The 12,249-nt window shown below is 36.3% G+C and overlaps 1 protein-coding gene across 1 annotated transcript; it reads left to right on the top strand.

Annotated features, from left to right (window-relative positions):
- Positions 1-437: 437 nt before the first annotated feature.
- Positions 438-10,507, top strand: LOC121431960 (FAS-associated death domain protein-like). The gene is made up of 4 exons (XM_041629754.1): positions 438-522; positions 5,198-5,584; positions 7,946-7,984; positions 8,961-10,507. The coding sequence occupies exons 2-4, from the start codon at positions 5,212-5,214 to the stop codon at positions 9,224-9,226; spliced, it is 678 nt and encodes a 225-aa protein (XP_041485688.1). The 5' UTR covers positions 438-522; positions 5,198-5,211; the 3' UTR covers positions 9,227-10,507.
- The last annotated feature ends 1,742 nt before the right edge of the window (positions 10,508-12,249 follow it).

Raw genomic sequence — 12,249 nt, 5'->3', positions numbered from 1 at the left:
TTTAGGATTTTGGTTAATAAAAGAAATACAGATAAGAGAATTAAAATGCTATTGAAGTTGGACGAATCATCCCCCCCCCCCCATTCGGACTAAGAGTATTCATGTATATGATACTAATCATAGAGAAGGTTCCATTCAGTATTTGAAATACAAATCAACGTTAAAACTGACTTATATTTCAAATACTTGTGTATTGTAATTTTTTTAATTAACCATGTATACCTGAGTTAGAATTATCTCCTCATGTTGACATGTTTTCATCATCTTTTGCTTTGTTCTGTGTATATACATTGTATCTTCATGTGTGTAAACCAGTGGAAAAAAGGTTTCCTTTATGGCCAATAAAGTTATTCAATTCAATTCAATTTAGTTTCTTTTTCATGATCTCTATGGCTGTGATTTAATTGGGCATTTCGGCGATACCATAAGCTGTCGCTGATATTTTGACTAAGCCGAACTGAGCTGAGCCTGAGGCCAGAGGTGAGCTGAGAGTTTCCTGGAATTCGGAAGAAATTTCATCAGGTGATTTTACTCTTTCATTTCCATAATCAGAAAAGATGAAAACAATAGATCTAGATGTGTAATGCATGGTTTGTCGAATAGTATCTTCCTTAACAGCGCACTAACGTAACGTTTGAGTGAGCTCGAGGTAGCTCGAGCTCGAAGTCGCTCAAGATCTGAGTTCGTCATCTACTTTGATGCTTGCGTGCTCCATTTCTTATGCATGTGTAAATGGCCAAATACCACGATTCCTTGATACTTGTATTCGAATATCACATAAGCGAAATTACCGGCTATAGCCCTAGCAAGTCGGTGTACCACAGCTCAACACCAAAGTAGTCCCCGGAACTGAATCACAAATTAGCTGATATTCGGTGATATTAATTTCCTGAAGTCTTCAATATTGTTTTGAAACGAAGTTCAGTTAATGCACTTATTCAATGAACAAGGTCAAGGTTATAATATAACCTTGTTCTCAGTTATATCTCCATGTGTGGCAAAATAAGGGTGGCAATGTTTGGCTTATTTTCTCTTTTTCTTTGGGGCAAATGCTTGATTTTTTTACACTGACAGTTTTTATTACACCTATTATTCATACTACTTGGCTCTTATTTCAATTTGATTCATTAAATCATTTTTTTCTTAATTAAAAATAGAGATCAAAAAATGAAAATCTTCTTGCCATATTACTTTCCACCAATAGAGGGCGTACACAAAAATATGCCCAAAATTCAAGTTTTTGAGCGCTCTGGTGAATACAAAAATTATTCCCAAGTTACTAATGAAAAATGAATTGCAACTGTATGAAAATTAGTAATTTTGGTCACAAAAGTGACATTTTAATGATTTTTTGAAGTGTGTGCTCTGTAGACTGTACAACATTGGCATACCATAGACAGTCCAACCTGTACTGTAGATTCACCACAGGCAGGGTGGTAGCAGTGAACAAGTGAGTTAATGGTCAACTAACTTACTAAGGCAGAGGCTGAAGCAAAAATAGACAGCTGGCAGCCGTCTGTTTCGAGTTTTTTTTTTATTTCTCCTCGTACACAGACGGCTCGCTATCGTGCAGCCACCATTAGGGGACTTGCAATGCAAAATCCCCCCGTCGGGGCTTTTCAATTTTTGTCTTTAATGAATAAAAATTTCGAAAATTATAGTGACCAGGGTGCAAATTTATATTCCCTCTTGGCATCAATTGCCAAAAAACGGAGAAAATTGAAGTTAAAAGGAACAAAAACAGTGACTTACCTCGGCTGTCGCGCAAATTCACTTCCCCGTTTTATCCGATCTTAAGTACATAAACATATGGCCATTGAGTCCCCTGTACAGATCGCGCTAGAACTTCGGTCTCTGTATTTGGTGAGTGAAGCCAACGAAGTTCAGCTGAACAACCAACAAAACAGAGACCGAAGCTTTTGGTCTAAAGCAAAAATAGCTCCTTAAATTATTGTAAAGATAAATTAATTAAATTTTTAGACATCGGTTAAGTATTTAACACTAGACTATGGCCTAAATTCTTCTGATGATGATAAAGTACAGTCCACCGACTGGTGTATTGTCATACTATATTTGGCAGGTCTGGTGTGGAGTATGTACAGTGCCATTTTAAAATATACTAAAAAGTTACTACTTGTAAGTGCAGCTAATAAACCATGCTCCTCTAACGTTATTATATTTACAGTTAACTTGTTAGTTACTTTTTTGACCAAGCTTTTTATGAAATAAATAACGTAAATATCTAGACTTGTCTTTCAGGTGATGATGATAAATAGTGATTGGTTAGGATGATCCGGGGTGTGTATTACAGAGTCTCTTAGAGTTCAGATTTTACATGTATGTGTATTCTACATGTCAATTCTAGCTGCTTTCATCTCATTTTGGTTTTGAATTTTAAGCTAATTAGTGATAATGGTGATACATGATGCAGATGATGGCGATGATAATGTTGCAGACTGGCTGATGATGTTGATGGTGGTGACGATGAGGAAAATGCTTGGCGGTGATTGAAGATGAAAATGGTGATGATGATGATTGGTGGTGGTGGTGATGATGATTATGATGATGATAATGATTATGATGATGGTGGTAGTGGTGGTGGTGGTGGTGGTGATGATGATGATGATGTAAGATGGTTATTTTGTCATTTTGCTATTTTGTTTATTTCCTTTATTCTTCAGCTGTTGTACATTTCTGTTCTGTCTAGACTTGAGTTCATTTGCATTTCTTTTCACACAAAAAATAATTCTGACTTTTGATCTTAAAATTTGAGACTGAAGAGTTTCAATATTTTCTTACAAAACATTGCCATCTTCTTTTCTTCTTGTCTAGTCTTCTGCCCATCATTTGAGAATATAGTGATTGGTAGTTGACATCTGTGGCCATACTTCAGATCTTGGAAGAAGTCCATGTAGTTCGTAATGACTGTTAGCTTGGGTTGGTACCGAGTCTGTATGAAGACGTACAGGTTTGGAGGTGAGCGCCAGGGTTGATGGTACCCTGACCTCCCTTCCGAGAAGAAGGATGATACTCTGCTTTGGAGATCTCAGAGAGAATGAAAGAATCAGAGTTAAAGGTACTCTGATCATTCATCCAAGAAGGAGGGTGAATGCTAGAATGGGGAGAAAAATGTGGAGTCTTGAAGTTAGGGTGATTACTGTAGGTGAAAGGAGACTGGTGAAGGATGAAGTTGGAGGCATCATCTTTTGTAGGAGACTCAACAATGCTGAAGTCATCTGCTGGGGTAGACTTGAAATGGCTAGAGTCATCTACTACAAAAAAAATCTTACTAGAATTTTAAACATTTCATTTCCATGCAAGTATGAGATATACATTGAAATTATTTGCATGTTTTTTATTTTTTTTTAACCAAAGCACAGTCATTTTTTTTGTGTGTGAAGTTACACATACGTTTGGTGCCAAAAATAAAAAGTTAAAAATTCTAGTAAGATATTTTTTTTAATTAATCCTTAATTCTCTCCTGGTCATCACATTTATATATTGTAGATATTGAATTATATCATTATGTGATTTTTGTTTGAATTTTATGTAAATAATGTTAAATGTTAAAATTGTTAAAATCTGGTTTTGCAGAAACTGATATTTATTTTACTTTTGATTTTTAAAAATTGAGGACAGATTTTTTGGAAGGAGAAAGTTTATGTAAGATGGTTATTTTGTCATTTTGCTATTTTGTTTATTTCCTTTATTCTTCAGTTGTTGTACAATTCTGTTCTGTCTAGACTTGAGTTCATTTGCATTTCTTTTCAGCACTGCCCTTGCAGTCTGAACTTAGGTTATTTGAGTTTAATGATATTCAGTTGTCATTCATTCATTCTTCTCTGAATGCTTTTTCTCCAATTCTCTTTTGTCATCTTCATTCCTTCTCTATTCTCTCTTCAGGTGTTCCACTCATTCCATCCCTCACCTGACTCCTTAGTTTATACTTTCATTATTACAAACACCAGACATCTTTGTCATCTCATCTCATTCCTTATTGGTTTATCTTATGAATTGGGTTCTAACATTATAGTTTGACCCTTCTATTTTCTTCAGTTTGATTGGCTGTTATTTCTAATTTAGATATTTATGTAAATCATAGAATGATTTGATTTTAGCTGAGGCAAAGCAGCCCAGATATTAAACAGTGCACTACCAGACTTCTTCGGTTTAAGTTCTCTTCATTTTGCGTCTGTTTTACTTATTTCCCTCTTCAGTTTGATAATTGAGTTTGAATTAGAACTTAGATTATTTTCTACCTCCAAACATAGAATTTTCTCAACCTTACAATGATGATGATGATGGTGATGATGATGTTGATGATGATGATGATGATGATGATGATGATGATGGTGGTGGTGGTGGTGATGGTGGTGGTGGTAATGATGATGATGATGATGATAATAATGGTCATGGTGATGATGGTACTGGTAGTAATGATGATGATAATGATTATATTGATGGTGATGATGTGAGTGATGATGGTAGGGATTAGCCTTGAGAACTCCGTGATGATATTTTAATCAATTTTACATTTCCCTTTCATCATCGAGCCTTGACATGGCTGCCGCAGAGACGGGTAAATTTTATCACAAAAATGTTTGGGAAAACATGTCATTTTATAAATCTTAAAGCCTTTATATTCTTAATGCATATAAAGTCTTCAAAATATATCAGATCAGAAATATAAAATTCCTCAAGTTTCTTACCAGAAAGATCACTCACGATTTTTGCCTATCCGCCATTTTGGATTTCCTTACCTCGATATCGTGCTGTTAAATCTTTGAATGTAGAGGGCAGCAGCACATGGCCGTATTGTTAAAATCAAATGATGTGTGCTTGTGAATGTTTTTGATATGGCCGACTGAGGGCCGGGGCGAAGGGTATGATCGATTGTGATGGAGTGGCCGTCTACATGTAACATTTAATATTCGTATTTTATTGAGATTTTGGAGTAATTTCTTTTGCTGTTCTTTTTGAAGAAAAATATGTTTTCCATGATTTTCCGTTTGAAATGCCACTTTCCGTTTCAAAGGCCGTTTCCGTGAATTCCTTCCATTTTCCACGATCACGGAAGATTACTGTCCTTATGATGGTGATGGTGAGAGTTGTCAATATTTAAAACAGCAAAAACTGTAACAATAACCTTTTCATACTCCTTGTTCATTACGTATGACCTGTATCTTTTCTGTCACAGGTTCCTGTTTAATCATGGCTGTGGATGTCCAGGACCTGCGCTACAAACAGGTAGCCTACAAAATTGGTAAAGCTCTCTCTCCAGAAGAAATACACGACTTAAAATTTCTTTGCAAAGACATTCCAGGCTTCTCCCAAGCAGATGTTGATGAGATTTCCGATGGTCTTGCCCTTATAACCAAACTTGAACAGCTGGATGTTCTTACTAAAGAAAAGGTGGATTTGGTGGTGAATTTTTTGTCTTTGGTGAATAGGAAGGACTTAGAAGGTGACTTGAAGCAATATGAACAAGAGTTTATCACAAGGTCATTGGCAGGGCAAGTAGGAGGGCCAGTAACCCAACCAATGAGCGCTCAATTTCAGCAGAATAATGGATATCAATCAGCAGGTAAACTTTTTTTTAAAGCCCATTCACTCGTGTCGGTGCAATAACTCCCCTAGCAAAACATTTTTGTGCACAGCATCGATGCAGAAACACCCTGACGTGATGCACTTTTTCTGCTGGTATTGTAAGGGCATTTTTTGCACTGACACGAAAAACCCATTTGTGTGATTCGAATAGAATTTGTTTTTGGCCGCTTGGTTCAAGTAGGCGATCTGTAGGTGCTTAACCCTGATGTCTAGTTCAGGGAAGAAATACACAGGTGCTTCTCCCTCAACATGCCCTAAAAGCCTGAAAGGTCCCCTGAAATTTCCATACGATCCAATGTAAACTGTAATACAAAGAATTTCAAAGAAAGAAATTGTAAAATCCATCAATAAATAGTGGGGGGAAAGATGCAATGACTCAATAGGTACAGACTGCAACTGAGTCTGCAATCACTTTGTCTACTTTTCATTTGACAGGGCTCGACACTAGCGGCGGTCCGACGGTCCCAGACCGGTAAAAATCTCTGTCGGGCCAGTAGATTTTCAGAAAAAGGAAGATTCACTGGTCTGACATGACGAGTAAAAAATATTTTTGTCGGGCCAGTAATTTTTCATAAAATAGCAAGATTTTAAGGGTCCGACATGACCAGTAATAAAAACCATTGTTGGGCCAATAACTTTTCCAGAAATGGTCAAATTCACTGCAAACCATTCCCCCCCACCGACAAATTCTGTCATTCACACACAGAACGAATTGCATGTAAGTGTTACTAGGCACTTGAGTAGATACATATACAGCTACAGCGAACATGTAGCTAGCCATACAACTCCCGTGGTAAATTCTCTACTGGCTGCGCGAACGAAGCTTGGCTAAACTCTGGTAGAAATCTCTCACAGAACTGTCAAAATTCATGGTTCATACTCATGAAAGGCTCTTATAATGTCCATATTTCCTAAAAATTGGAGTAACTCTGTCATTTGTAAGCAGTAAAAGGAGAAATTTTCACTTCTTTTTGGTTCAAACAGATCGGGTTTCGGGTGATATCGTCTGAATTCATATTAGCCCCACATATGCATTTATGTGTGTGTTGAAACACTTGCTTTCTGGCTTTCTTTTGTAGCTATTTTAATTGAGCCAAAAAGAAACTGATAAATTATTTATGATGATAGTTTTAGCTTTCTTCCTCTGTTTTCTTCCTATCTTTCTCTCCTTCTTTCTTTTCAATCTTTCTTTGTTCCTTCCCTCTCTTTCATTTTTTTGTTACCAGTATTTTGTCTTTCTTTTTTATTTTCCCTTTTTTTCTTTAATTTGTTCTTTCATTCTTTCTATCCTTTTAAAAAATAATTTTCTCTATTTCTTTTTCTCTTTCTTTCTTTCTTTCTTTCTTTCTTTCTTTCTTTCTTTCTTTCTTTCTTTCTTTCTTTCTTTCTTTCTTTCTTTCTTTCTTTCTTTCTTTCTTTCTTTCTTTCTTTCTTTCTTTCTTTCTTTCTTTCTTTCTTTCTTTCTTTCTTTCTTTTTTCTTTCTTTCTTTCTTTCCTTTCCTTCCTTCCTTCCTTCCTTCCTTCCTTCCTTCCTTCCTTCCTTCTTCTTTCTTTCCTTCCTTCGTTCCTTCCTTCCTTCCTTCCTTCTTCGTTTCTGTCTTGCTTTCTTTTTGTCCTTCATTCCCTCATGTTATTGGGGGGGGTAGCGAAACGTTAGAAAAATAAACTTGCGCCTTTTTTTTTCAATGTTTTCTTTATTTTTGGGACCAGTAGATTTTAGGTTCGGACCTGTAAAAGTTTGAAAAACTGGGTATCTACTGGCCCGACATGAATAGGTTGGACCAGTAGAAAAATGGGTTAGTGTGGGGCCCTGCATTTGATCTCATTTCATATGGTCTTATCATATTTTGTCTACAGCTTGTTTGCCTTATGAACATTTGACATTCAGCCCATTTTTGCTTTTTTAATTTAATTTCCACTTATTTATCCATTTCTTCTAGCATCACTTACATGTAGTCTTTGCTAAATTAACTGGTAACGAATCAAATTTTCATTTGACAAAAGTGCAGAGTAAGTTGAAATCAGAACACCTGGGCATTCGAGTTTCGACTATATAATGGTTAGTCACTTTGACCAAGTGATGGTAGGACTAAATGATAATGATACAAATTTGATAGTACATGTAGAACATGTGGGCCAAGTTATGATATTGTTAGACGATCTGATAATTGGACAATCTGCTAGCAGATCCAGTAGATACAATCCACTCATTGCAAAAAAGGGGACATTGAGTGATCACTGATGTTTAGACTAATTTTTTTTTTGTAGTTGGTGTTGACTTCTGCCTGGTTAAATGTGTATTAATTTTATTTTTTTACCATTGATTTCTCTTCCCTAGCTTTCAACTCTCAGAATCAACCAGCTGCAATGGGAGAAGGTTAGTAGAAGAAATAGTTCTGGGGCCCATTTCATAAAATGTATTATTGAAATTTGCAATAACAGTTAAATCTGATTGGCTGACAGTAAAGATATTGTCCATTTTATAATAAGTCTGTATGATATGGGACCTTCATGATTTTGTTCAGTATCATCAAAGTTGTCAAGTAATATGCTCTGATGATATTGTATTGTTATATATATATTTATTTTTTTTGGGGGGGTGTATTTGCAGAATTGTATTTCAAAATAAGCTATTTTTTTACTTTAAGTAAGATAACATAACTTAAGTCTAACTCGGTAAGTTTAGACTACAAAGAATATCTACATATTCAGAAAATGGTATTAAATGGTGCTATATTTTTATCATTAACTGTAAAGTTAAATGAACACTTGCTAAATGTCTGGTCCTAGATGTTAGTAAGCACTGTTAATGATTACCTCGTTTTTATCAAAAGTGAAGCTACTTTTGGAAGAGGCTGTCTGCAAACTCTTTTTCACTTGTTTGAGCATGTCACATACAAAGTTACATACAAGTCACATACAATCACTTCTCAAAGACTTGCTAAGCATGTACAGGGTATAGACTGATAAACACTCTCTAGCACAATTAAAGCCTGAGCTTATGCATTGGACTATGCTTTGAGCGTAGGCTGGGTACAAGGATATGTTGATGAAACGCGACAAAATTGTATCCTACAATCATTCTATCTCTGATCGTCTAATATCAGAGTTGAAGATGATGAAGCTGGGGGTTTGGACTTACATAGACACCAGCAAAAACTATCTCTAATACTCATTGAACATGTGACTCGGCCCCAAAGCATGGATACAAAGCCAGCAAATAATGGCCCAAAGGTCATCCTCAACATTATCCTTTTATATTATCCCATATTTACCACCAATTATTCAAGTTAATGGTCCTCTTCTCCTCAAGATACTTGACCCTTTTCTCCTTACCGGTCCTCTGCTTGCAGATCTTAGTACTGAATTTGACATCATCGTTGAGAACATTGGCCGTGACTGGCGACAGCTAGCAAGGCGTCTGGGTCTCACTGAAGTTGACATCGAATGCATCACTGAGAACCACAGCAGGAATCTGAGGGAACAGTCCAGACAGGCTCTATGGATGTGGAAGAACAAACACAGAAGAGAAGCCACAAGGCAGGCACTCATTGCCACCCTCAGGAAATGCAAGATGAACTACATTGCTGACATTGTGGAAGGGTATATAAATCCTTGAAGGAATCATCAAAATAGTCAAGATTTTAAAACATGGTAAGGATGTTCTTCAAGGTTTGAAGACATTGTTAAACAGTTTATTGAGGTTTGAGTACATTATGAGGAAGTTGTCAAGGTTGAAGGCATTGTCTGGATGTTAGTCAAGGTGTGAAGGCATTGTCAAACAGTTCATCAAGGTTTGAAGACAGTGCCCGGACATTTGTTTTGCCATGAAGTCATTGTTTAAAGGTATAATGCAATGGTAAGGCAGTTCATTGTTGAGACAAAGCAATGATAAAGCAGTGATGAAGGATTGCGGCTCCAGACCATCTCTTCCTTGAGGACAGCTTACTTTTGTTGTGACAGGTAGCTGTTATAATGGTAGGGGGTTAGTAGTTATCATTTATATATAGGTAAGGTGTCCTCATGGAATACTTGCCCCTAGGATAACTTTACTCTGGTGGAGACAGCATATGCTACAGGGGATATTTCATGTAGGATTTGTTGTAGTGGAGTTGTCCCCCAAGAGAGTTTTCCTTCTAGGCCCCTCATTGTAATACCTTGGTCACATTTGATCTACGGCAGCCGTATGGCGAGTCAACAACAGCCGTTTTTATTACTTTCAATTCAAACCACCTATAAGCAGTTGGTACAAAAAAATGTTGAAACGGCTGTTTTCGACTCGCCGTACGGCCGCCGTAGAGCAAATGTGACCAATGTATAAGTCAGAGCCACGTCTTCCCCAGGAAACCTGCAAGCAGATTTTCAGTAGCAGTCCTCAGATTTTATCTTGGACAAGATAATGAGGAATGCAGGAAAGCCACAATAAAAAGACATATTGTGCCAACGTTTTTTTTTTTTTTTATTCCTGCCGAAAAATACTGCAGGATTTGACATGTTGCCTTAAGGTACATTGGTACTCAAGGAGTTTAAGACCCTGCCATTTTGTTCCATGCAAGCCTTGCATGTGACTTGCAGATGACTATATTTGCTACCTGCAAGTTGCCTGCATTAACAGTATCTCTCAAGTATCTTGCACGTAGTTGCCCGCTGAAGTCTGATTTGCACGCCGAAAAGTTTTGAACATGCTTGAAAATGTTGTTGCGGGTGATTGCCCGCAACTCAACCACAAGGTTTGCATGGAACGATGTGACAGAGTCTTATGGTAGGGATAGAATTCTTGAAAAGCTGTGTAGACGTTGATCCAGATTATTTCATCCAGGTACAAAAAAAAAACTATCTACTAGGCTATTTAGGAAGAACTTGTAACTGGCAATTATTATCATTGTTTTTTTTTGTGGGGGGGGGGGGTTGTTTAAGGGCCTCTTTAAGATATTTGAAAAATATATATATTCTAAAATATTTGTGAAGATATGATGAAACCCTGAACATAAGCTATATTAAAGGATATGAAATCACTGTTTCATCTATGATTATTTTCCCATTGATCTTTTCTGAAATCATGTTATTTAATGATAAAGTATTCAATCTTTTAAATTGTGCTTTCTCTGCAAGAGGGATATTACATCTAGTTTCTCTATTGTCCATTGTTACATTCACCCAGTAGAGGGAGCATTATAAGAGGGAAAAGATAGAATGAGATAAGAACTTGCTCTAGGCACCTGTCAAATTGCACGCATAAAAGTTTTGAACATGCTTAAAACTTTGTTGCGGGTGATTGCCCGCAACTCAACCCAACCACAAGGTTTGCATGGTGGTCTCCTGCGTTCATTTGTTTATGCTGCTTTTATTATCATCCTAATGTGAAGTATATGCCCAAACCATTTTTTTTCGAATTATGTAATGTGAAGTATATGCCCAAACCATTTTTTTTTCTAATTATGTTTATGTTGTAAACATTATGGATTCTTTTATATATTGTAAACAATGTAAATAATTTTTGATAATGTGTTGTGAACGCAGAAATAAAACAAAACAAACAAATTGTGCTCTGAAGTTTTTTCAGGGGCCTGAATCAGTGGCCACAATTCATGGCCCAATTTCACAAAGGAAATTTTATTAAACATTGGCTAACGAAGATTTCTTGTATATATTACTCTTCGTTATATTACAAAGGGTCCAATAAAGAGAGCATGCTCTTGTCACATGGTGCTTAATTTGGGCTTGTTGCTACACTTAATGCATCATGAACCCATAGTGTGTATTACATGAAAACTCTGGACTCAAACCATAGCCTTGAACTTGGCGCTCTGGTACAAAAGCAAGAAATTTATCAACATTGTGCTGCACTCTACCCAGGTGAAGTAAATGGATACCTGGAATGTATTCCTTTGAAATGCTTAGAGTGTAAGAGTAGCTCAGCTAAAGCCAGGGTAATTATGCTGCATTTAGTGTAGAGTGCATAGTGACTTTTATAAACCATGCAATAAAGCATGTACATAGACTCCTTACTAAAATTAGGTGTAATTAGTGTATGAAATTGTTACTTTTTTTAATCATGGTTTCAACCAATGGAATGAACAACCTGTATCATTACAGACATAAAAGTTATTCATATGGGCCTTGATTCAAACAATCTATAATTGCTCTTGAAACTAGACGGGGGGGGGGGGTAGATGTTTATTTATGAATCCAGGCCATTATGTGTTGTGAAAAAGACCTTAGTTTGATTCAGTACTATAATGTTTGTATGGATATGTAAAGTTAATTTGTACCTACATAGATCTTGTCTCTTTGGATAGATTCAAGAAGGGAATGGATTGTAGGGGTTGTATCATGGAGCTTTTACCTCCATGATTATATATCAGGGCGATTCCATTTCAACAATATCTAGTCTCTTAGCTGAATCTTGAGCAAGAACAATTTATTTTTTGTCAATAAAGTTATAGTGGGTAGTCATGTGAAAAAACTGATAACCAACAAAAAATGTTTGATTATGGGTGAATTACATACACAGATGAAAATGCTGTGTGTTGTACGACATGCAACATTTTCACGTCTTATTCACCTGTAGACAACATATTTTTGTTGGTTATATTTTTACATTACTACCCAGTAGTACTTTATTATTACCACAAAATACAT

The sequence above is a fragment of the Lytechinus variegatus genome, chromosome 18 (genome assembly GCF_018143015.1).
Source record: "Lytechinus variegatus isolate NC3 chromosome 18, Lvar_3.0, whole genome shotgun sequence".
Classification (NCBI taxonomy): Eukaryota; Metazoa; Echinodermata; class Echinoidea; order Temnopleuroida; family Toxopneustidae; genus Lytechinus; species Lytechinus variegatus.
This window is presented reverse-complemented; position numbering and strand designations above follow the sequence as displayed.